The 27,946-nt window shown below is 37.0% G+C and overlaps 1 protein-coding gene across 1 annotated transcript in view; it reads left to right on the plus strand.

Moving 5' to 3' along the window:
* The window catches only part of CNTN5 (contactin 5), a 616,731-nt gene that overhangs the window by 551,325 nt on the left and 37,460 nt on the right, over positions 1–27,946 (plus strand). The window contains exons 17-19 of the mRNA XM_059466383.1: positions 10,167–10,287; positions 24,195–24,353; positions 24,777–24,926. Coding sequence (XP_059322366.1) covers positions 10,167–10,287; positions 24,195–24,353; positions 24,777–24,926 — 430 coding nt within the window. The remainder of the gene's footprint in view (positions 1–10,166; positions 10,288–24,194; positions 24,354–24,776; positions 24,927–27,946) is intronic.

The raw sequence follows: 27,946 nt of genomic DNA on the forward strand, positions 1-27,946 counted from the left end.
ATTTTTCATAAAAACCAAAGGTATTTTTTGCTGTTCTCTACTGAGCTATCAATGATTCAGTGCCCATACCAATTTAGGTACTTCAGGAACTTGCCTGGCAAATAGATAAGTGTGATAAGGATGTCAAGTTGTACATGAAGTAAATATTAAGGACAATGGACCAGCTGATTTCCACTGCAGATAGAAGTCTAGGGAAAGCAAACATCCCAAATGATGTGTATATGCAACTTCACAGTACATTTGGTGGAAGAACAATAGTGCCAAGGGTTATATAAAACCAGATTCCTCCAACATTGGTAAAGTCTTATTTTGTCTAGCAAAATACTTGATAACATTTTAGGTTCTATGAGGGATAATCTGTGTAATAGAAAAAATTTTGCATAGAAGTCTGAATTTCCAAAATTTTCTTGTAGCAACGCAGTATGCAATGAACTCATAAAGCATAGACTTGCTTGTTTTTATTAGGATAACTTTGATTTTCTGTCCCTTGTGCCAAATGTAGAAGTCCTAGTCAAAATTCTATTAAAAATGTTTTCTCCTAAAATCTCTACTGACCATAATTTTCTCTTAGACATATCCCATTTTCATCTAAATATCTGATTTTTTATGTAGATTTTCATCCAACTGTCATAATTCCAACTCTGTGCTTGAAGGCTGATACTGTTTTTATAGCAGCCAAACAAAATAATTTACTGTAGTTATCCACAGACTGGTAAGCATCATCATTGCTCTTAATGTCCCTCACCTTGACTTTTCAGACTCAGGAAAGTGATTTGGTCCGAATATGTTCTTGGTCTTTGATCTTAGCTGAAACTGCCACCAGGGGAAGCAAGAAATACAACTTGTCATGTTATATTTTACAATGGTTATTTTTTCATATGGAAGTGACTGGAAATCTACTGTTTTACTTCAAAAAGGACAGTAGATACAGATTAGACAATTCATTTTATTCCTGCCTGGTACTGGAGACTCCAATTTGATGACCTAGAATTTTGGAGAATGCATAAATTTACATCTTTCCTTGTATTTTCAAGTCACTCCCTAATTTCTTGTAGTACTTTTATCATATTCAAGAAATTAGGATTAAAATTTCCTAAGCATTTCTAAATAGAAAGAGGCAAATTCTACACTATATGAAATCAATTAAAACAGCAGGCTGTTAATAGCAATGTCTTTCCTCTTTACTGGATGTAAACCCAAACAATGTTAATTAAACTGGGATTTTACAGAACACCTTGACTGCCCCCCCACATGAGGGAAACAGCAATAGTTGTCAGAAGCCTTGCAGAAGACAACAAGCTCTTTGCACAGTGAATTTCTGTTCAGGGTAAAGCTGCCATCTCAGCGTCATTGCTACCAATTTGTTTCACTGTCTGTTGCAATCCTTTCCTGCTGATGGAAGAGGCTGAACACAGCCATTACTGTCAACTCTAATCTCTAGATATTTCAGCCCTGTGCTCATTACCAGGTTATGCCCGCTTGTCATGCTACAGCAGTTACCTATTTGAGCAATCAGGAGCAGTTTTAACAAAAAAAAAAAAATTAAATCTTATTTCTTGGTAATAAATAGCTGTTGTAAATTAGGTAGTGTACTAAATAAAATAATTATTTCTAGAGTTCTATGACTGGTAACTACAAACCAAAATCCCAGCACAAAGAAGACCACAGTGTAATACTGCATTTTACCATGTGTTTCTTCCAGGATATAAACATTTCTAGTGAATAGATTGAATTTCTTTGATGCTGTGCTAGAAAGAGACACTCCAAACTTTTCCTAGAATCAAAAAAGTGTGTAAATTGTTACATGCAAGTGCTTGTGGCTTTGACTGTTAATAGAGAGTAAGGGACAGAGATGATAAGCAACATCTGACCTCGTTTAGCCTGGAGAAAAGGAAGCTGAGGAGGATCTCACTGCCCTCTTCAGCTCCTTCAAAGGAGGGTCTAGTGAGGTGGGGATCAGTTCTCCTGTCCCAGGTAACATGTGACAGGCTGAGAGGATGTGACCAGGTTGCACCAGAGGAGACTTAGATTAGAGGTTAGCAAATATTTCTTCACTGCAATTGGTCAGGCAATGGAACAGGCTGCTCAAGGAAGGGGTGATATCACTAATCCTGGAAATGTTCAACAGGAATGTGTATGTGGCACTTGGGAATATGGTTTAAGGGTGAACACAGCAGTGCTGAGTTAATGGTGAGACTTGATGATTTTAGAGGTCTTTTCCCATCTTAGCAATTCCCTGAACTCTTCTATTTAATTTTATTTTAGACAGGGGAGATAACCAATAATTTTGGAAAATTTAACATTCTGACCAAACTTAACAAAACTTAACATTCATGGCCAATTTCAATTAAAAAATTATTATAATAAGTAATGAAATAGAGTCAGACAATTTTTACTGATTTGTTCCATTGTGGTATTTTGTATCTTTCCTTGTTTACAAGAAGCATTTTAAAGCAAAAAACCTTGGGATAAATAAAAGACATTTCATGACAGTCCATTCCTCCCTCTGTTTACTTGGAGCTGATGGATCATTTAGCTGCTTGGCACAGTGTTAATCTGGGCTATAACAGCAGAGTCGATTGTTTGAACAACTGATCGATATCAGCCCCTAAAGAAGCCTCCATTTAAAGCTCTGCTGGCTGTTTTACACTTGCAGCTCTGCACCCTTTCTCCCCAGCTGCTGTGGCAATGCTTTCCAAAGCCTTCCTGGCAGTACTTCTCCATTTCAGTTCTTACACTCCCAAGCTTTTGGTTTTATTCTTGAGGCCTTGCACCTGCAAACCTCAATTGCGTTGTTACAGAAAATCTCATGGGAAGAAGCTTTCACTGTCCTGAAGCTCACCTCTACTTCTTGCCCCCTTTCTTTTTCTCTTGTTTAGTAAACCGAGACACAGCATGCAGCACAATAGATAATGTTCACATAAATACTTCATAAATGTTATCCAACAATATACCTACTAAGAATCTTAACAATCAATCATTGTGTAACAACTGCTCTTAATAAACATATTCCAATGAATACTTACAAATAGGAAGTGTAAGTAGGTTCCAAAGAAAATGATATAACACTAGGGGGAAAGAAAAAAAGAGCAAAACATAATCATCATTTTCATTGTCACCTACTGCACTTGAGGGAGTCTCAGAGATCTTTTCTTCCTTTTTTCTCATGGTAATAAAATTGCAAATACAGAACATGAATTTAGTATCAGAAGTGTAGTGGGCATCTCTGTCCCTGAAGCTTGCCTTTTCATATCCCATCTCTTTTCTCATTCCTTCCCATTCTCACAGCTTTTTCCATGTTTTTGTTAATCCCTTGATTTCACAAAACCACCCCAGTACAAGACAGACCCCCTGGCAGCTGATATTCTTTTAACTTCATCTCTTTTTCTACCTTTATTCAATAAAATTTATCAAACTCATTTGCAGCAATTCAAGATGCACTTGAAATGCATTTGAAGCATTTCAAGTTTATTCAAATTCTCCCTCTCCACTCTCAGCACTCCATCACTTTCTGGCATCCACTCAAAGCCACCACTACTCACCAAAACAACTCTTTCCATAATTCTTGCCATGTCTATACAAACTGTTTGTAAATACTGCCACTCAAAGAGGCTGCACTCCCCGCCACATGATTCTAAAGGATTCACACACCTAAAGACATCCTTTGAAATTCTTATAGACACGAGAAATGTAAGTTATGTTTTATCAGGTATGCCTGAGTCAGTCTGCATCAGTCTGGATGCTGATATATTACCATTATTATCCTGCCTCATACCATTGATCACAACAAAACTGATAACAATTATTTCATCTTCTTTGTTCCAAATGTGCCTATTTCATTAAAAACAGAGCTCAGAATATAATTTCCCATTACCAATATATCAACTAAGAAATCTGCTGCTTCTCAGATTAAGTATTTGAAATTTTAATCATCACAAGCAGTAGACAGATGTAGTTGATATGTTCAAACCTGAGAATTTGCATGAAATTATACTTAAATTTTCCTAAACAGAATATGGACAGAATTTGGCTTGAAGACAACAATCCATCCTAATGTACATATAAATTGTCACCATTATTTAAAAGAACTTTATTGTATTGCTGGTCCTCACTTACTGTTGATGGTACAAAGGTAGCATTGCCATAACATTATTCTGTAAAATCATTTGTTTGCTTCAGATAAACTCACCAAAAAAAACTCCATTGCCATTCAAATATAGCAAAAATAAACTGTGAAATAATTTTTCAATTAAATCTAACTTAATTTCATTACTAAAGGCTATTTTTCTAAATGAAGTAATATGAGTCAGGAATTCACCTAATCTGTATGTTATATGTAAAAGCACTCATATATATTTTAAATGATCATTTACATTGAAAAAGCTATCATTAACAACCCAGGTCCTTCTTGTTTAGGATCAAATCTCAGTCCTTTTTGCTCGACACAGCACTGTTTTATTGCTCTCAATTTAAAGAGAATAGAATCTTTTTAGGCTTTTAGTACCTCACAAGCACTCTCTTCTGTATAAAAACCACTTTGTAGGAAAGCATCCTCACCTCTCACTGTCAAGAGATCTAGATGACAGGCAGCAAACCTGGATAAACCCCCATAGTCATAGTAAAAAAGTGGCCCAAACTCCACTTTGGCTTTCATCATAAAAGTTTTCCTGCAATGGCAGTCAATGCTTGCCTGTTCTTCTCTTCCCTTTGATTTAAGTTTTTGTTGAATCATGATCATTTCTAATATTCTCTTTACCCATTTTAGATACACTCTTCCCAGGCAAAGAGACAGTTTTCACCGCATGTTGTCCAGGCTGAGTTCACAGCCTATATCCTCTGCACAGTGCTAGGCACTCCTCAAGCCCTTGCAGTGCAGAAGTTGAGAGCTGTGGGTCAACACATCATCTCTACCAACTACCCATTCCTATGAACTTCTTTGGCTTTTTGTCCCTCTTTCCAAGATAAATCAGAGCTACATTCAAAGAACTACAGTTGGAGTGCAGACGGGAAGTATGACAATGAATGTGGAAAATAGGCAGCATTAGAAGCAGATTAAATGAAAGCTGGTTTGATACAATGACAAAATAATGATATTTCATATAGATTTTCCACATATGATTCTGTATTTTAAGCATATGTCATAAATGATGTAATAATCAACACAAGTGTAATTCTTTCATGGAGAAGATAGGGAGAAGGGAACAAAAGACTTACTAGATGTTAAGAAAGTGCACTAGGGTGTAACTGTGAGCTCCATTTCAAATGCAGACAAATTAGAAATTGTGCAAAGTCTTCAAAAATTGATTAGAAATTAGAATTTGCAAAGTCTTCGGAAGAAAAGGTCGGATACACTGAATGGACCGCCTTGGTTTAGAGATAAAATTCAGCAAATGAATGGACAGATTAATGGAGAGGTTTCCTAGCAACTGGCTCAGGACAATGAACTCACTCTCACAGGAAGAATAAGTTTAATTCTCTTCATTTGAGGGAAGAAACATATATAAAAGTTGTTTATTGCAAAACAACTCACAACTGTTAAGATCTGGTTATTAAAATGAGAGAGATGTCTTTGCCCAATTAAGGTGCAAACAAGACCATATGTCAAAGTCATTAGTATCGATTTTTATTTAACAGTAAATGTGATGGAGAAAGGGGGAGAGAGAGAAAGAAATAGGAAAAGAGAGTGGGAGCAGGGAAAGAAAAAATGACAGAGAGACATGGGATATGTCATCACTGCGTGGATTCTGTTGGTTGTCTTTTTCTGGTCTTCCCAGTGCTGAGCGTCCCAGTCTAGTCAAAGTGATTGTCACTGTCTTGAGCCTCGAGGGCTGGGAGAAACACAAAATCCACTGGGTTTATATTCATTCAGGTTTAGGTGGGCATGCCCAAGTACTTCCCCTGGGGCAGGGAATCTTACACTGGATGATGTAATACTTTGAATCATCCAACACTTAATCAGTCTGATGCTTTATGACACATTCTAAGAATAAGACATCACAGATGCCTCTTAAATCAGTAAAACTGAGCCAATTATGGCCCACAAGAAGGGATGAATTCCTTCAGGCTGTGTGTAAATGTCGTGCCACTTCTCTGGAAGGGAGTTTCCACAGCTAGCCACTGCTGTAAGGACTTTTGTCATGAAAAAAGTAGGACCCCAATTTGCAGAATCTGCCTCTTGTCAGCCTCTTCCCTTATCTTATCCAACAGGCAGCTGCAGCCTCTGCTGATGGTGTGCACACCTTCTGCACCTGGGCAGTTAAGTGATTGATTGGGTGATTAACTAGCATCAGTCCAGGCTCCCACAACAACCTCTTCAGATTTATGAGATGGAAAGAGAAAAAAAATCCACATGCAAGTTCCTCTCTGTGGGTACTGGAGATGGCTGAAGAAGTATTAATTCTCCAACAGAAAATTCTCTGAAATTTTTTTTTGTTTTGTTTTGTTTTGTTTTGTTTTGTTTTCTTGCTTGGGGTTTTATGTTTCTGCAAACCCCCCAAATATTAGGACAATGAGTGCAAAAGACAAATGCAATGATGTCATTACTATTGAGCAAAGAATGAATGTTATAGGTGCTTGGAGCCTTTTTTAATTTGGGCAAGTATTTTCACATCTAAAGCAAATGCAATTGCATCGATGGCACCAATATTTGAAAAAGCAATAGCTTCAAGCAATATGTACAAGTAATGTACAGCTAATTAGATACATTGCAGACATGACTATTATCTCAGACAGCATACCACGCTGAAGCAGACAGAGCCATGGCTTGACATATCATTCAGCATTGGAGCTGCCCAGATCTAAATGAATGGAATGGTTGGGAGCATAAAATGAATGGTACAATAATGTGCAGTCCTGGAGAGAAACATTAGTCATGACAGACAGGATTCTGAGCTCTATTATTATTTATTTGCCACTTAATGAAGATCAGCAGTCTACAGTAAGTCTGTAGCTGATGCTGACGTTGAAGGTTACTCTTAGCTTTCCTGAAAATCAGTAAAACTTGGTTGTTGAACCTATCAGTTTTGGTTTGCTCTCTTTTAAGTTTTAGCTTCAGTAAAATACGATCTACATTTCACACAGTAGAAGTTTGTACTGAGATTGAGGTGCTGATACTTGGTTAAGTGGATAATACATGATGCAACACCAAGGAACATGGATTTTTCTAATAAAATGTATTTTTTTCTAATAAAATGCATTTCAATAAAATGATTTTTCTAATAATATTTTGCAACACACTTCTTGCAAAATATTCCCTGTCAAGAAAGAGCATAAAATCAGTAAAATAAAAGGGAGCTTTTAAAAACATACACTTAATAGCATCAAAATTTAGACCTAGACAAAGAAATTTAAATGCCACTAACTTTGACTTTGAATAAAATTGAGACCACAAAGTTGCTGATGCACCAGGCTGTCCTAAATCATATTAGTCCAGGTGAGAGAGACCTTCCTACATTGTTTGCATTCATATCACCCAGTTTTTGTCTTCCCCCAAGGGGAAGTGAATGTCTCTGCTTTGCTGAAGCATGACATCTTTTTCCACTGACAGATGTCTAAAAGTACGAGAAAGTTTCTGACCTTAGATATTTTTCTTAATGGAGTCTCTGCTGCATTCCCACTTAGTAGGTGTTTTTCTTAAACTGGATTGTAATTGTTCAAGTTTAAGTAGCAACTACAGGGACAAGATGCAGAATTTTTCTTGACATAGAAAGTCAGCACATAAGATTAACCTCCCCCAGACCTTTTTGTGGCCTACAGCCTCTCATTACAGGATAAACTAATCAACAAACAATTTCTCTTCCAAGACTTGGGAGAGTCTGTAAAATTTATGAAGACCACTTTATGCATGCCACAGAATAGCACTAATGCAGTATTTTTTTTAGTCCTTGGTCAAACATATCTCCTACTTATCTAAATGGAAGCTAAAATGTATCATTGTTTTCTTGATTATGATCAAGAATCCAGTGTCTGAGCATATACCTATCTGTATTAAGCACAGTCAGTGTTTAATCCACTCACACATCCTCGAGAATGCTGGCTGTGCATCCTGTTATGTTATAATAAAACATTTCATAGAGATCTATTGCACTGCGCTGCTCTCCACTTACAGCAATGATTCTTTCAATTGATGCTTGTCTGCCCAGTTACACAGGTGTGCAGATGAAATACATATATTTTTCCTGATAAAAATATTAGAATTTACACATCCATGAGCCCTCTGGAAGTTAGAGTGAAAGCCAAGGTTTTTAACAGCTCCTGAACAATGAAACCAGACAGTTGCTAGCCATTATGCTATTCCTCACATTTAACACTAAAACACACATTAGATGTAAATTACCCTCAATAGAGGACAAATGTGGACTGATTCTGGTATTATCCTTTATGTAACTAAAGCTTTGTACCAAAATCACTAGTGATCTTGAGCAACCCATTTCAATAGCTAGTAAATACTACTGTTATGCACCTTAAAAAAAAAATTATATCCTGAATTTGACTCCTGATAGGAGTGTGTGCTCTTCTTTTGCATTTTGAGCTGAAGAGTACTGAGATATCCACTTCCCCTGCTGTGATTTCTCATATGCCAGAGCAAGAATATAAGAATTGCATTACGCCCTGACTGGTCTATCTTCCCTTTAGCAACATCATTACCTAGGCCACTTCAGAAGGCAAAACACTCCCATGGTAATCATGCTCTTAGATCTACAGGGTTATTAAGCTATAGATCATGCCCACATTCACTTTGGCCTCAGAGGCAGCCTTAATGTCTCCACCTTCCTTTTCCCTCTTTGCATTTGAATATCCTTCAGTAAAGATTTTGCCTTGATGCTACATGGGATATTACAAGAAGTTAGTTCAAAAAATGCAAATGAAGAGAAGATTGACTGAAGAAGTGTGCCAAGATGTGCTGCAAAGGAACTCTTCTGCCTAAAAAGAAAAAAACTACATTATAGAAGATTGGATCTTGAAATGAATCCTATTTCATCTTGTCATTAATGACCTTGGCATAAAAGAAAGAAGTATGCAAATGACGATTGTATGGTACAAATTGGACATCTTACCAATGCAGCAGATGATGAAAATAGCAGATGGGAACAGACAAGAAATTCAATCCCATGAAAAACAAGGTCATGCATGTATGAATGACTGGTTATAAAGAGGGAGTTCATAACTTGCTAATGAATAAGGATAAAGATCTGAATATGTCTACATGAGCACAGAATAGGTATAAGCCAAGAAACAAGCAAATATGAATCTAGGTGAATTCATTGACAGATTTGCAACATAGCTAGAGAAGTATCAATACTTACACCCCTAGTAAGATTTTATTTTGAATCCAGGGTACAATTCTATTCACTCATGTTCAAAATTATTCAAATTAGAACCATTGAATGGGATAGAAACATATAGTTCAAAGAAAGACAGTCAGTGTTTGCTTGGTTGGCAAAGTAGGCCAAATCTGAGAAAGGAAATGCATATGACTCAATTAATGTTTCTTAAAGTGAACTTTGGGGAATTGTAATGTTGGCAAAAATTCTGAAAAACAGAAATTTGAACTGGTTCTCTCTTTATATTCTCTATATATTTTTTGCACTTTTCAGCATTGTAGATACATGTTCAACATCATACATACATGTTTCATCAGGGAGGATTAGAATCATATAATATTTTCTCATTCATATTTAGCATTAACTTCCTCTCTATTAATAAAAAAAATCAATCAATATTATCTTTCAAGTAATCTTAATTTTAGCACAGTAGCAAGACATATTCCAAATGTCACTGCATTACAGTAAAGAGGGAGAGGAAGAAAGTTCTTAATTTCTAAGATGACTTTTTGAATACTATGGATAGCGTTCAAAATATTTCTGTTCATCTCCTTAATGAATTTCTTTGTGCAAGTTGGAATAATTCACTTTGAACACGCAAATATGCGCAATGTGCTTTAAGCACAGTCAAAGTTATTAAAAACTTGAAATGCTCTTCTTTAATCCCTACTAATAATTGTATAAATGCACTGTTCTGATAATCCTCACAAGAGGGTATTAGGACACATACATTTTGTAAGATGAAAGCTGCATTCAAGAGTTTACTGTGCAAAAAACACCCTTGTGAACTACCTTGAACACAGATTTACTGAGTTTAAAACTGGCACTTTATCCCTGTTTCAGCAAGCGTCCTCTGCAGATTTAATGATCAGGAACATCCTCCTGATGCACGCTGGCAGATACGGTTGCAGGGTCCAGACCGCAGCGGACACCGTGTCGGATGAGACAGAGCTGCTTGTTAGGGGTGAGTATGCGTGTGGGTCTCCCTGAAAACACAACCACCACACACAGCTCTACCAGGGACTTCTCTGCCATGCAGTAGTCCTCGGATTTCACGTTATTGAAGCCATTTGTGATTAACCTGCTGCCTTTGAAAGGAGTTTCAACATAAACTGACCTGCAGACACTGCAGAGAGAAACAAAAGACAGTGGGTTAATAGTTTTAAGAGAGGTAACAGCACAAAAGGTATACCAGATTAGCTAAAATGCAGACAATTAGCCTTCACAGACCTGTGTAAGGTAGGTATAATGAGTTTTTGCTATTCTATTTGATGCTTTGAAGTTCATTTTATGGTTAAGCCATTCTTTCAGCTTTAGCAGTTCAGGAACATTCATTCATTTCCTAAGAGGGGTGCGCATGCAGCCTTTTGGAAAATTATAGATATGAGCAGTGAAACATAAGCCCCATAATATGACAAGAATTTGGGTTTTTCACACATGGAATTGTTACCACCAATTGTTCACTGCATCTTTATGTCCCAGTCCTGTAATCTGTTAAATTGTTTCACCTGCCATTGAACCTTGCTGATTATGCACAGGAACTCAGAGTCCTTTTCCTGAAGGATCCCAGATCATGCTGAGGATGCCAACTCCATTAAGCAAATAAGCAGAATGTTTCTGCATTCAACACTAGGGGTATACTGAGGAGACCTGAGGATTTGCAGTTCACTTACTGGCATAAGGACTGGTGGGTCCTGCAATGCCAAGAGAGATGGACCCCTGCTAGGTAGCACAGCTGGGTAGCCTTGCTGTGGATGATACATTTTTAAAATAAATCAAGGTAGATATTTTATTAACATTTGAAAAAACTTCAGATTTTCAAAAATCAAATTTATTTGGGTATTATAAGTCAAAAAATTTATTTTACCACATTCCACAATATCTTTAAACATGATGCGTTCCTGTCCACGACTTTTAGAGTAAATATATGTTTTAAATGTTAAAAAGTGTTTCTGGCTGACTGCAGGGCTCTTCATTTTTCATGAAAGTAATAGTTAAATATTTCCATAAAGACACTTTGAGGACCATCAGTTTTCTATGAGCTATGGCACTTTCGGGATGGTTGTATTCAGCTGACTTGCCATGTAATACCATTTTAGCTGCCTTATGAAATCTGATACATCCTTCTGGGTTATGCAAGGTCTTTTGTGCCCCCTTTGTCTCAAACAGGAGCAGGAGGCTCTATGGATAGACAAGGCAATCTCAACTTTAAATTGAACTTTTGTGACAAAAAAGGCTTAGTTATTATCTAGGATAGACTGATTACAAAATTATTTTTTTAAGAATCCTGGTTATATAAATTAGTCTATTGAATTTCCTGTGGAAATTAAATTCTCTGAGGAAGAGGTCTGAGATTAAATTTTAAAAAAGGCACTGAAAGAAGTATTAGGATTCATTTATGTGAGTCTCATCACCATGTCACCATGCTGTTGAAGCAAAAGCTATAACTGCTTTGTAGTGGAATTTTAATTCAAATATACTTTGCTTACAATTTTCTCCTTTTCTTGTTTCTTAAATTGGATAATTTTAAGATAGAGCAAGAAATTTTGTTTTGTATTGCAGAAAATGTTTAAAGTACCTTCAGTGTAGAATTATGAATGACTAGTTCTTACAGACATCAACAGTGCAAAAATCAAAAATACTTATAAGAATCTAATCTATCTCTCCTTATACTTTTACAGGAACTTCATTTTCATTTCAGTATCTCTAATTTTTTTTTCTCCCCTATCTCAGCCTGTAGAGTGCACTAGTGGTGTGCAATTTGACAGCGATGATCCCAAATTGTAGCACCTTTCAAACTTCTTTATGTTTAGCTTCTGATGATACTGGACATTGTTTAGGAGAAGATACCAACAGAAACAGATGTTTCAGTAAATGTTTCAGTTAACGCTGAAGAATTCCACCTGAAAAGGGAAGTCATCCTCTATGAAGAAAACTCATGCAGTAAAGTTTGTTATCCAAAGCCATATTATTCTTTATTTCCAGTACAGTTTATAGTCAAAATAATTTCATTTTATGCATATTACAAAACATCCTTTTCTTTTAAATGCTACAGCCCAAAGACAAACTAAGATTGCAGAAGCTTTGTTATGAACTCTTATATGTGTTGGTATAAGCAAACCTACAGCACACCCATGCTCTCACCTTTCTTTCTCTCCTTTTGTCTCTGCAGAAAATACCAGGGATAATACTGATAATATCATACCAGCATATAACTCCATTTCAATCATTACTTTTATTGTAGGGTTCATATGGTATTTTAATAAATCATTGTAATTTTTTCTTGAAAAATTGTCCCTCTTACAATGTTTCTACATGAACTAAATTGGACATAGAGAATAAATTAAATTAAAATAATCTCATTCCCCCTCCTTTAGATATTCATGAATATCAGAATCACTGCCACTAGCAAATTGATTAAATTTAAACTGAAATATGCATTCAACTGGTTCTCTATTTTCAAGTCAAAGGACTTTTTGTCAGCACTTAATTACAAGTGACTTGGAACAGTACTATACCTCACTGCAGCCTCCTCAAAAGAAGGAAGCAGAAACAAACTTTGCAGACTTCTGTTGCTCGATATTAACACCCTGATCTTTACCAGACAGACATTCACTGCTGTATTTTCAAGGAAGTGCAATGTCTCAGTATCATTTATTATGTGGAAAACATAGAGTATCCTTAAATAATATTTATCTATTTTGAAACCATTTTTACTATTTGCTCTACTGGAAGTTCCCTTGATTATATGCCAGGGAATGTCACTATTTTTGCCCTTGCTCTTCTTTGCTCTGCATTATACAATGAAAGCTATATTTCAAAAATATATCCAATGAAAGACAGCACAAAGAACAGAGAATGTACAGCACCAAATAAATCTCAATTTATTTGAGTCTAATTATTCATAAGAAGATAATTAATGGTGCAAGAAGATTCCTGAATTTACTGCATATATATGTGTGTGTGTGTCTGAAAAACAAAAGAAATAAAGACAGCAGCAAGTTTCTATTCTGCAACTTTCTATAATGTGTTATATATTTTTAAATTCAAAATTTAAATTTTCAAATTCATTACCTCACAGGTCTTGAATTTAGGTAATCTGCAGTGAAAAACATATCTAATATTTTTTCAATAATGATTCTGACCTAGTGGATCTCTTTCAGGAACATTTCAAACATTCTGTGTCATGTTTGGACAAAATCAGGATTCAAGTCCTATCAGCACTAAATACTCAAAAAACCCTCCAAATACATCTCTAAGTTCTCTAAAATGTGATTCAACCATGTATATTAAAGTAAGAAAAACTTTTTAGTGATCCCTAGCATTTTTTTTCTAATGCTGCCAGTAATGTGGATTTCATTAGGAAGAGATGCTCTGCCAGTGACTGGAGTATTTCCTCTTCAGAATACAGCTCTACAAAACTTTTTGCAATTCGTCATTAGAGGATTTTTTATTATTTTTATGTGCCTCAAAAAAAACCCTCATGATCTTTCATTCATCTGAGATTCACCATCCCTTCTAGATACACACATTGATTCTGTAGAGATCCTCAGAGAGTCCTTTACTCTCTGAAAATGAGGAGGATGAGAGAAGATTCAGATCAAAGGCCAGTACTGATTTAAGGCAGAAGAGGCAATATCAATCACTTTTAACTTAGCTCAGCAACTGCAGTGCTCATCTGTGAAGTAGGATAACTCTTTTTATCTGTTTCAGACCATGATTCAAATCACACTTTCTCCTTAAAAGCATGCCATACCTGCAGGTGGCTGTTAGGTGGGATCAAGATATGTTCAAGCTTTTTTCTAACACAGAGGAGCCAAGAGCACAGAAATCAGGTGACAAACAAATTAGCATCTGGACGTGTAAGACACAATTTAGGGCACTTCCAGTAACCAAAATATTATCTTCTTTCATTGAATTGACTGCTGCTTAGAAATGAACAGAAGTTCCCTCAGGTGAACTTCTGTCCATGGCTTAAGCCAATACACTGAACTGTTTATTGGAAAGGGAAAAGCTAAATAGCTCTGTAAAAGCTAAATAACAGGCATGCCACCCTCTGAACCAGACTTCCTTCCGTTGGGGCAAAGATGGAGATAGTGGTAAATTTTCTGCAATATTTTCTGGTAGAGAGTCATCAGACCCCATAACAGCAGATGATATATATGCTGATGCATCTCAAGGACATCTAGAAGAGAAAACAGCTTTTCACAGATGCTGGTAACTTTTCTAGCATCAAGCCTGCAGAAATGTGGTACCTCAAGTGCAATCCCATGACAGAAATTATGTATGTCTGATGATCAAAGAAATAGTTTTAGTAGAGTGAATGACTACAACAAAAATCACCCTTAAGGACTTACATTCCTGAGTCATTACCTGATTTCAAGTCATTACCTGATTTCATTTCATTTATGTCTTCTGTTGTCTCCTCACCCAAGGAAATGCAGAATACCTGTTTGCCATGCAAACAAGAATGTTTACAGGAGAATACAGACACTCACTGCACAGTCAACAAATGTTTTCCTCTGCACATGAAGACAAGAGCCATTTAAGAAGAAGTGATTTATGATTTTTGTGAATGCCAATCCTGTCCTTCACATCAGTCCAAGAATACTTGTCCCATGTCGTGTGCATTTTCTGGCTACCAGCCTTTACATATCCACCCAGATCTTCAACTTGCAGTGAATATTAAGTAGCGGAGGAGCAGAATTGCAGAATGCTACAGCTTGGCTGATTTTCCACCTAACATTGGCACACCACTAGTTGAGTTGTCTCTGCACTAATTTTTCACAAAGAAGTGATTATCTAAGCAGAAGGCTCTAACACAGGATAAATATGCATGTCATGTTCTGACAGTAATGATATCATCACAAACATGGGTACCAAACACCCAGCCCAGAGACCTGCCTCTCACAGATGTCTCAGGTGATCTTGTAGCCAGCAATGTGTCAGCTTTTCTTGAGACAATGCCTGCTTGGTGAATTAATTTGTGTTTTAAAGCACAACTTCCAAAAAAGGGCTTATTACATTCCTATTTTACATTATGTTCTTGAAATCCAAAGCTATCTGTGTTTCCATGTTTTCAGTTCAGAGGATATCTAAATGATCCCACGCTTCAACTATGTTTTGCTGTGAAGATGTTTAGAACAAGAAATACTTTTATCATAAAGAGATTGACACCATGAAAAGTCTGACCCTTACTACCGTGCATTGGTTCAATAGCTACAGTATTTTGTTTACAGTTTGTGTTTATTTAACCCATTAGTACAAAATCTATTATACAGTGAGTGGGAGGTTTTGAAGAACACCAGCAGAAGTCAGAGATAAGAGCAAAAGGATACTTCTTATATTTACTTTAGCAAAAAGTATTTCTTTTCTCTTTAAACACACAATTTCCAATTAATTCACTTGAAGCACTGTTTTGCCACAGGCTGCAAGAAAGAAAAGCTTGGGTAGAAAAATGTCCTCCCAAAGCTGTTTACTGTATATTTCTTGCTCTTTCTTCTGCAAGCTTGAAGGGCTGGCTGGAGAAAAAACATCTGTAGTTCAGAAAAGAAAAATAGTGGAAGTTGGGAACACCACACGATAGTCTTACTTGCTTTCACAGAAGTCATCATGAGCCTTCCTATAGTCAATTACAGGTACACTTTTGCATAAACTGAGATGAGCAGTAGTCCTGGTTCAGAAGCAGTTTCCAGGAATAACAGAGTCTCTTGCAGACTAGAGGATCAGTGCAAAACCTGCTGTAATATTTATCTCATATGGATGGGGACAATGCTTCAAACATTTAGAGCAGAGTGAGTGATTTTTGCTATATAAAACTCCATATTGGTGGAGATGATAGTGACACCACAGACACCAGAATAGTTATTTTTCACAGTTATCCATTTCATACATGACATTTAGAAGTATCCTGACTGAGTTAGAAATACAAAGTTGTGAATCAAAAAGATTGATTTACATCTGTGAAAGCTTCAGTGCCAAATCAACGCTACCAAGTTTCCAGGATGTTAATGCTTATTTAATAAATAAATGCTTTTTATCATAACAAATTACTGCTTTCAGTAACATTAAATTTTCAAATTAATTCGATCAACTCTTACTCTCAAATTAGTCTTGCAAAGCTGCTTTACAGTTCATTATAACCAAAAGAGTAAGTTTGTATAGGTTTGAAACTACTCAGGCAGATGCTGGATGCTGCATTATGCACTGCCAGTCTGTGAAGCAGCGAAATCATCTCCAAACTTTCTTTCCTTAATATTTCTCCACCTACTCACAAAGGAGCAAAGACTAAGTATTACCACGCCTGAGTGGGCGCAGCTGGTGAGAGAGAGACGGTGAATCTTATTTCTTGAATCAGAAGGCTGAATTTATTAATATAAGATATAATACATTATAGTTATACTAAAAAGAATAAGGAGAGAGGTTTTGCAGAGCAGCTAGGCTAGCTAGACATAGATAGAAAAGAATTCACAACAAAGCTGTGGCCAAGGACTCAGTCCCCTGGCTTGCACTGGTGATTGGCCCTTAATTATAAACATAAAACATGAACCAATCACCAATCAAAATAGGTGCCCCTGTTGCATTCCCCAGCAGCTGATAATAATTGTTTACCTTGTCTTCCGAGGCCTCTGGCCTCCCGAAGACACAGAAATCCGAAAGAAAGGATTTCTGTGGAGAAATGTCTGCCACAACTAAGGATCCCGAAATTACTTACTCAGTGTTTGAATTTCTGCAGTGAACAGTGTAAACAAAGGTAGTGAGGGTTGACAGTACAAGGTAACTAAGCCTGGGAGAGTGTAGCTAAGATGACCATGAGGTCTCTGCCAGGAAAGTACAGCAATGCAGCAGCCAGGCAAGTTTGCTCAAGTTTTGAGTTTGAGGTGCTAACGACATGTGCCATTTTCTAAAGAGAAAATATTTCAAATCAATGAAATGCATAGAAATTATTTATTCATGTTGCCTTTTATTTATCAATGACCATATAAAATGTCATTTCAGCATATTTAGTCCCCTTAATAATTTATATATTTTTAGAGATATAGATTGAAAGATAGATAAATAGATAGATAGATAGATAGATAGATAGATAGATAGATAGATAGAAAGAAAGATAGATAGATAGATAGATAGATAGATAGATAGATAGATAGATAGATAGATAGATATCACTCTCTACAACTACCTGAAAGCAGGCTGTAGGGAGGCAGGGGTCAGTCCCTTCTCCCATCTAACAAGCATCAGGATAAGAGAAAATGGACTCAAGTTGCACCTGGAGAGCTTTAGATTGGATATTAGAAAAAAATTTCTTCCCTGAAAGGGTAGTATTGGAATATGCTGCCTAGCGAATTTATAGAATCACCAATTGTGGAAGTCTTCAAAGGGTGCATGGTTGAGGAATTGGTGATGGACACAATGGGGCTAATTTAATGATTGGACTTGATAATCTTAGACGTCTTTTCCAACCTTAATGACTGTATGATTTCATAATTTAATAAAAGTAATTTATAAAATATTTTTATATTACATATCTACTATCAAATATACTTTAGGAGAAATAATGTATTGGTGTCAGTTACACTACAAACCAACCTGTGCTCTCTTAATTTGTTTACAGTACTATCTCATTCATCTACACTTAAGGATTTTAGTAGATTTAGATGCCGGTTATTTTCTGGGTATTTTAGTAATTGTTTACTCATTGTGTTTGCTTTTATTATCCTTTTCACTCCTACTGCTAAAATTGTGATTTCTATTGTTATGGATATCAACAGGCACTGTGATTTTTTAAGAGTAAAAAAAATAAGGCCCAGTCCTCTTAATTCTCTGCATAAATGCTGTATATCCTTGGAAAATTATGAGCATATACAGAGCTAATTAAAATCCTTTGACCAGTACAAATATTAGTTAAAAAACAAGGAAAAAAAACCCCAAAACAACAAAAAAAAAAAAACATGGAAGGAAGCTTCTTTGAAATTGGGATGAAAATCAGCTTCCTCCTACAACGTAACACATTTATTTTAAGACTATGCCCTAAGAGCTAAACAAAGGCACTATGCATGCTTACTGTAAGTTATCTGAGCACTGAGATCAAACAATCAAACATCTACCTGCAAGCTGTAAGATGTTGAAATGAAGCAGAGCACAATCCGGTAGTGCGAAGGGATGAAAGTCTTTGTGACTACAATGTGTGGCTTGAGTACACATTTTGTGGTCTAAAAATAAAATAAAAGGTTAAAGCTATTCCTCTTATAGACTGGCAAAACTAGCAATCTAAGCAACAAATCCACTCTTATCCTTTATTTTTTGGAAAGTAATGTTTCCTCAGAACTCCAGTGACCCAGAGCAAATATAACGCAGGAACTGCTGGTTAGGTTGACCACCATGCTCCTTTCTGTTGTGATATTGCCAATAAAACTTAAAGACAAGTACTTGGGCTTAAAGGCCTTCAAACACATTATTAAATGGAACATAAACAAGGTCAGCAGATCCTTGCTGGTCCTTGAAATTACATTTGAGCTGTAGCAAAGGCCAGGAAGATGCCCTGAGCACAAACCCTATTATTTGGACTTACAGAATATGTCCATAATACAGAACTGTTCCCTGAGGCCAGGGCGTACAGCAGAGTTCCAGTTCACACATTTACATTCCCAGTCCCCCTCCCTCAGGATAGGCATGGCAAATCACCTGTAAGGATTTGCCCCAGCCCACAGTAATCCATTAATTGTGCCAAAGCACTGGTTGGAAAAGTCATAATTTTAAAGGGCTTGTGGAATGGTGATAGGGTCTGTCTGCCAACATAAGAGCAGGTAGGATCAGGGCTAGGGTTCAGATCCGTACTTCGGCCCTCTTCAGTGTAGCACCTTACACATTTATTACATTGGAAGATAGTATATTACTGTAGATGTAGAATCAGCCCTTTAGCCCACAGACTTCTCCAAAATATTTCCAGCAATTAGATCTTGTAATAGGACCTTTAATTTTTTTAAAAATGTTTTAATTATATGAAATAGCAACAGATTAATATCTATCAAAAGCTGGTTTTTTCAAGAGTTTAAAAATGATATTTTATTTTAAGAAGCTTTTTCTAAAAGCATCAACTTATAGTTATGAACTTACTTGAGTCAAAAAAGTGTCTAGAAACAAATACTAAATTACAGATCAGATGTGATGATGTTTATTAACTCAGTGCCTGAAAAAGACACACATAGTCCTGGAAGTGCTGGTGCTCCCAGTAGGACTGCAGAGAGTGAAGGGAATACCCTGGACCAGGGTTGGGACAGCTGGCAAGGGATGTCCTGCAGCACTGAAGGAGGTCAGCAGGCCATGCCAAAGAAAGAGACATTGCCAAAACTCAGTCTCTTTCTCTATTTGGGAACTGCTAGCAATGTCATCCAGGATCAATTCTTAGGGTAGCAGTGCTTTTACACCTTAGATGAAATTCAAGTTCCCTGTGCCCTCCATACACTTATGTCAACAGCTACTGCGACACAGAAGTCCAGCTCAGAGGTTCTGGACTGCAATCTGCCATCTGAGCTCAGAAAAATCAACATCTCTCAAGGTTTCCTCATCCAAATTCACTATGTTTAGGTTTGCACATGGCAGAGAAGTCATCAGGGCAAAGGGGCACAACATGAGAGGTACCACTAAGGGACTTCTCAGGCAGTACACCATGGATTTATCTTAACCCTCTTCCCTGAAATGAATTGAGACTATCCAGGCTGAAATAATCAATGTCTTCTTTTACTTTCATTCCAACCCTAAGCCTAACCTTCCTGTCTATCCTGACACTGGCTGGATTATAACCTCTCCATCAGCCCACAGCTCTTATGTACCTTACAGAAACCACATGTGGAGGGACTGGCATCACGGATGTATCTACAAAAACCAGAGTGTCTCTAGCATCTACTATACATCCAAATTTCTCTCCATCATCTCCTCTACCACATGTAAGCACATAGTCAATCATAGCTGAGTACAGCAAAAGGGATTAATGCTGCAGCAGTCAAGCTCCTGTTTTATGCTGCAGTTCTATGTGCCTTTCCCACTATTCTGTAGTTTCTGCCTCTTTCTTATCCTCTTTTTCTCAAGTTCTCACCCTCTTGAGGACAAGCCAGCCAGAGCACCTTGTCATTCAAAAAGCAAAAATCTTCAGGTCAAAACATCTGTGTTTGTGAACTGCTACATATGAGGCTTCTTAGCTGTTTGGTAAAGTAAGAATTCTCCTGGTGAAGCAGCAGTGAAGTAAATCAGTGCATATTCTGGGATACTTAGGAAAGGGCACTGCCTCACTGAGTTACTACAGCTATTTTTGGAAATTGTTTTTCAAGAACTCTCACATTAACGTTGTATCATAGCAAGCAATCTAACAACCTCTCAGGATGATCATTCCAACAATAAAAAGATACATAAAACAAATTTGCCAAAATGCAGTCATGCATGTCCTGAAATGAAGTATCAATCTATGGAATTGCTGTGGAAAGGAGATAACTGACTCATATCCTTGACAGTGGGTTCCCAATGCTCCTAGAGTTGTATAAGGGCCTTTCACCGCCCCAAATGTCTTCTTCATGAAGGTCGACTGCACTATAGTGCATTTATGACCAGTCATTTTCTGTCTAGTTTCCAGATAAGCATTTGAACAGACCATGCATTTTTTCCTCAATTGTCTATTCTCAGCTAAAAAATTGTTTTAGAGATCCTGAGCAATAACACAGCCCTTGGGAGAAAAACCTTTCTGCATTAGCCATCTGACTGACACCATGAATGATAACATCCAAGCATCAAATTTAATGAGATTTCTACAAAAATGAGTGACATCTGCATAGCACTCATGTCCTGGCTAACTGTCATACATTTGTCATCACTGAGGCCTTTGTCCTTTATTAATCCACTTTCAGAATGTCTGCTGTTGGAATTTGAAATGCTTTTTAGCAGTCACCCTGCAGACTGTGTAAGAGCACACATCTCCAAAAGCATAATAACACACTCACATGCCTAGGAATGCATCTAAAACATTAAAAAAAACCAGGAGAGAAACTCTGACAACAAAATATATTGAGAATTTAGCAGGGGATGTCTGCATAAATATTATTTTGCATCCTTTCATATCAGCAAGGTGCATATTCTTTTGTTATAATATAGTGGCTAGAAACTCTTTAACAACATTCAGAGTGCATGGGAGAAATATTGTTATAAAGGAAGTGTACTAAAATATTTCCCTTTAATCTTGTTTGTGCTTGGGACCATTATATAATTCTGGGCCTAGGGCTCCAACCCAGTAAAAGCATATGATTGCATCAAAATCCCAGCTTTCCTCTAAACTTTCCCTCGTGGCTACAAATAAAAATTTCACTAATATTTTCCTAGATCAACAGATAGCCTGAAACAGTTGAGGATGGAGATTGAAGAATCACCCTATTTTATTAAATTAGCCCCAGGACTTTATCTTCTGAGACAAAGATCTGACCTGGTGCTTCCCAGCAAAGAGCAGCAAACACTTGGCAGGAAGGCAGGAGTGCAGAGAGCACATATTTCTGCAGTGTTTTCTCCAAGGAGGAAAAGCAGGCCATTTCCACTGCAAATGAAATGGGACTCAGGAGGGCCAGGAGCTGCAGTGTCCAATGGGAAGCACCATTTTATTCCAGCCATTGCTTGTGACTCAACCAAAGGCACTGACAGCAGCAAAGACAAGCCTGATGAGCTGGCAGAGCAAGGGAAGAGGAGAGATTCCCAGCATTGAAGATGTTCACTGCCCATGGAAGTCAAAAACCTTGTTCCTTGTTCTTCTCATGGCCCAGAGCCACATCCTGAGCTCCTGTGAAGACTGCAGTGTGTTGTGAAGACAATATTCTTCCATCATACATCCATAGTACTAAAATTTACTGCATTGAATCTCCTGAATTTCAAACATTTTTTCTCTTTCTTGTGGCTATTATTTCTAAATGCCAGATATTTCTATCATTTTACTGTCAATTAGTTGCTTGTAGATCATTGGCAAGTAAATAAAGGCAAGTGAATAGCACAATTTGCTCTCTCATTTATAGGATTCTATGTTTCTTTCACTCTAAAGATATTGAGTCCAATTATTACAAAATTCTGATCCTACTGCTGCCACAGTTTCATGTAGCCATGTTTTAGTTGAAGGCATATCAGAGGAAATATAAAGCTGTTTGCAGCTGCAAATGACAAAAAAATCACATTATATACAAATACTTCTATTAATGGGGTTTTTAGCCTTTGATGTTCAGATGAATTTGTTTCTAATCATGCACTAAGAAACCCAGCCAGAAAAGATTTGATTGTGTGAAATAGTACTAAAATATAAAAATTATGAACTCTGCAGTGCTGAAATATTGGCTGCAACTTTCTCTTCAAAAGGAGGCACCAGGTCCCTGCGTTTGCCCCCTTGATCCACAGGTGCTGAGCTCTGACACTTCAGCAAATGCCAGTACAGCACTCACCAGAGCCCAGAGGAATGGAGGTTTCCAAATGTCCTACTCTGCTAAAGTTCATGATATGTTCAAACAACATTGGCTCCCTCAAAAGTGTACCAGCAATGGCTTTCTATTAATGAAGTTTTGTTCCCTTCACAGAGTTCCATTTTTGGAGAAGGTGTCTGTTAGTGCATTTCTGATTTCACAGTCCTCCATCTTTTTAGAAGCTCAAGCAAAACATCAGCCTTCCATAGCAAGAAGATGGAAAACAATTGGATGGGTCTTGGATGCAAAAATAAAATTATATTTTTCATAAATAATTTTAGCTATGAATATAATATGAATATTATATGGAAGTATCATGTTCTGTCCTCCAGGACTTATACAAGCTTTCAAGTATAAGAAACCACAAGAAACAACTTTGTTTTGCATTTACACATGACAGAGACACACATTTTCCCCAAAACATCTGGTTACAAACAACTCTGGAGGAGGATCCTGAACCAGGACAAACCCACCTCCAATTTAGTTCAGCAAGTGTTAATGGACAATGTCTTCAAAACACTAGTCGTATCAATCATCAAGAAGAATTAAATAAGAAAAATATGGATGAGAGTGGAATGTTACAGCCACATTTTTCCTTGCAAAGTCTTCTATGTTACCAGAGACCTCACTTTTTGCAGCAGTCATATGGCCTATACAAATGGTGATCAGCATATTCTCATTTAGAGCAGCTAAATGGAAAGAATAATCCTTTCGTTTTCAAATTAAGGAGTTCTCCTGTGATTTTTTTGGGTTTTAATGGCCCCTAAATAATTTTCAGCCTTTAAAATATTTGGCTTTGGGTTTATATTTTACTTTTAGAAGCTTTCAATCAAACAGTTAATGGACTTCCAGCAGGAATCTATGCGGCTATCCTGAGTGAGTGAATTTGAGAAAAAGGATGAGTGCTGTATGCTTGATTCAGGTATTAGTGACGTTATTGTTCTTCATGAAGAACATCCTCCTGTGCTTCATTTTTCTTGCCATCTGTCTTTCTCACTGACAAGTCTCACACAAAGAGATGACTGTGACTGTTCAGTCTAGCCTGGATGCTGCTTAAAGTTCCTCTTTTTTTCCTCTAATTTTAGGTTTAGAACAATTATAACAGAGTTTTGGGTGTGTTTTTTAATCTGTTTCTATTTTTAGTTCTTCAGCTGTCACTCTGACAAGTTAATGGATGTTCACTCATGCAGCATCTAAAGAACAGCAACAATCACAGTTTACCATCAGAAATCATGGAAATGAGGTATTTCCATGATGTAGCACTGTGTATCTTAGCTCTCGTATTTCATGGCTATTGAACTCCACTGGGTCCCTACAGAATGCATCTCCTATATTAATGCTGCACATCCACGATGATGGTGTAGTCTGTTTGATTATTCCACTTTATTTCTAGGTCCTCCTGGTCCCCCAGGGGTTGTAATAGTGGAGGAAATTACAGACACAACAGCAACACTCTCCTGGAGTCCTGGGGCAGACAATCACAGCCCTATCTCCCTCTACAACCTGCAAGCACGCAGTCCATTTTCTCTTGGCTGGCAGACCGTAAAAACAGGTGAGAAAAATTTTCAAACAGCACAAGTAGACTATTCAAAACTCCTGATCATAACAGTAATATTTGCTGACAACTACAGGAACAGATACTCTTCAGAAAACAACAACAAATTAAAATCACTGATTTTTTTTCATTTTTTTATTCCTTTTGTGTTACTTAGCAACAGCTCTGAAAGGACAGCACAAAGACACCTGCCACGATGCATCTGTGAATAAGCAGGAAGCTCTCCCCTAAATCCTTCAATCTGTGTCTTTTCAGGAATACTACAGTGCCAAAAACCTAGCTGCGATTCCTGACATATTAGATCCTTGATGTCGATCATTTCTAGTGACCATGTTGTACCACAAAGTCTGCTTTCTGTTGAGATACTGCACGCCAGCTTCATATTTCTGAGTGACTTACACATTTGTTTATTGTCTCCAGTTCCAGATCTGATAAGTGGTGACATGGAGTCTGCTATGGCTGTGGAACTGAACCCTTGGGTGGAGTACGAGTTCAGAGTAGTAGCAACCAATAAAATTGGGACAGGAGACCCAAGTGCACCATCGCGAGTGATCAGAACCAATGAAGCAGGTAAGAAAAGGATAAAAAAGATTACTTTTACAGCACTATCAGAAACAAGACCTGCTTTATAATAATAATAGACCTAATCTCTTTTCACTGGTACACATCTGTGTGTCCAGTAACCAGGTGATATCCTTTTTAGTGGGGAGACAGTTTGTTTCAATTACAGGAATATTGCTTAACTGGCAGAAATTTCAAATAAAACTATTCCCTGCTCTTCTATTCCATCTGACCTGCCTTACTTTTTATCTTAGACTTCAGCAATTGCTGTCTTCCCACTGATAAACTACTACTGCTCTTAAATTAGGCTGTTTTGCAGTCTCTTCAAACAACTGCTACTAAGCAGCCTCTTCCCCCAAATTTTTCACAACTTCTCTCGCTGACAGCTCATGGAACTTTTTCAGCAAGATAGGGAAGTCATAAAAGTCTTCTTAATTTAAAATACCTTGTATTCTAAGTGTTTCTTTGTTTTGCACACTCTACTGCAAACAGTTACTACATTTTAATAAATTTCATTGTATTTCTAATTAGGATGATACTTTGGGACACCATAAAAACAAAATATCCTATTTGCGTCTCTTAAAAGCTACAATGGACTCCTAGTATTTGGAATCATTGACAATATATTCTTTATCTCCCTTCATTCTGCCCCAGTTAAAGAAGATAAAGAAGGACAGGGAATCTGAGAAAAATACCTAGGCACTTAGAAAGACATGTTTTAAGAAGTAGAAAGAGGTAGAGATAGGATTTGGACAAAGCCTCTGGTGAGAACTACATGTCAGAACACTTTCAGATTATTCTTCATCCTTTTTTTGTTATTTTAGATGCCTAGACAGATTATTTTGTATTTTGATTCTTCATCAGTTGAATAATTCTTAAGTAACTGGTCACACCACTGTGAAGACCTCATGCCTGTCTTCTCAGTGACCTTTCCACGGGCACTGGGAGCTGCTGTTAGGTCCCCCAAGACCATCTCTGCTCCAGGCTGAACAAGCCCAGCTTCCCCAACCTCTCCTCACAAGGCCACTTCTCCAGCCCCTCTTCACCCCAGTGGCCTTCCCTGAATTTTTACTAATTGATCAATGTATTCCACATTTGGCACCCAAAATTGGATACAAAATCAGATGAAGTCTAACAAACCTATCTGCAGTCGTAATAAGGCATATTTATGTTTTCCTGTTTTAAATAACAGTGTAGTTGCCAGCTGATGCTAAATTTCACCATGCAATCACAGAACAGCACTGAAGAGATTTGATTCCCATTCAAGTGTGTTGAAGGATGCTTCCTTTCAAACTCCCTCACCTTCTACAAGCTCCCCACAGTGTGAGGTTTAACAACTCGATAACAGAAACTACAGATGCTCCATACATCATTCCATTAAGAAAAAGAGGATATGAAAATCAAATAAAAAGCACAAATTTTTATTTTTTTAAAAAACTCCCTTTTTTCACCACCATTATTCTTTTCTTAATTTTGTACCATATTTCATTGGCAATACAAATTCTTCTGGACCCCAGTATTTGAACAACTTTTCCATTTGTTCAGATTATACATATCAGAGAGGAGAAAAACATTCCAGGAAAAGTTTTTCCTGAAATAGGTTGCACCCCTGGTATTATGCTCTTTCAGACTGAGGAATATTTTCACTGTTTTCACAAGGATGGTTCAGTATCTCAATTGACCAGGTGCAGTTAAACTGTGGGCTTAAGTTTTTCTGACAAACAAGTTTGAAAATGTTAAATTTCATCCAGCTGGCATGTTTTTAGGGTCCTTCTCCTTCTTGCCCAATGTTTAACAAAGCCTCTATTTGCTAAAACATATTCTTATAACTCAAGTGAAACTCTTCTTAATGCATATTCATTTTCAACATTATTTGCAACTTAACCTCTGTTAAAAGGAATTGATAAATCATAATATTGATCAGCAAAAACAAAATTATGGGAAAGGAAAAGCATTCAATATGTGACGAATTTTTACCTGGTGCTTGGATTTTATTTCTGGGTAACCTTACACAGTTTTTGCCATCAGAAAGAACAGAGTCTAACTCAAGAAAAAACCTAGAATCTGCACAGGGTTGTTAAACTGGAATAATAAAACAATAGATTCTGCTTTAAATAAAGAACCAAATAAATAAAAAAAGCCCAAACTGTTACACATATGATTCTTTGAAAAATGGCATAAAACACATAATATGTATGGCACTCTTGAAAGGTCAGAGCCTTCATGATCATCTTCATTCAGGCAGCCAGCTTTTCCTTAACTTCAGATATTCCTGAAATTCAGAGTCTGTTGCCTCTGTATTCTGAAATACCTTTCACTGATTTTGGGAATTATATAGTTTTTAGATGCCAAAGAGAAAAGAAACCAGTAATAAGTTTTCATTTTCTTACAATAGTTTTCATATGGGTTTTCAAATTAGCACATAATTGCCTATCTTAGTGAACCCATTGAGCCATTATTTTTCACAATCTTTTTATTACTAATTATTTTTATCTGAAAGCTTCAAGGGAAACTTTTTATTAGCATGATGACCAGTTCTAATATCATGGTTCTCAATTCTTAAAGGACATTTATGTGATAAGTCATATTTCAGAAAGAACATGGCATGAACCTCTCTACCCATGACCCAGGCAGAACAACCAGAATAATCAGTGCTATTTTCACTGATGGTAGATGTGGCCCACAAGTGCAAATGGGCAGGTTGCCCATGCACTGAGTGGAAATCCAGAAATATTCTTCTCCCACCTGAGAAAGTGAATGTGACTCGTGTTCAGATAAGAGTTGAGACCCTTCAGGCTGAATGGTAGCTATGTAGACAATCCACAGAGGCAGCAAATGTGTGATTCTGGTTCCATTATTTTACACTTAACTGGGAATCTTCATCTGTAGTTTAATGGTAAAAGAAAATTTGATTGAAGACTAAAGTCTCTTTTTATCCCCACACCTCACTTATTTTATCACTCCTTATCCAAGATAGTAATAACACCATATATTACTCCATTATCTAAAAATACCTACAAAATAATAAT

This window comes from Ammospiza nelsoni, chromosome 2, assembly GCF_027579445.1.
Source record: "Ammospiza nelsoni isolate bAmmNel1 chromosome 2, bAmmNel1.pri, whole genome shotgun sequence".
Taxonomy (NCBI): Eukaryota; Metazoa; Chordata; class Aves; order Passeriformes; family Passerellidae; genus Ammospiza; species Ammospiza nelsoni.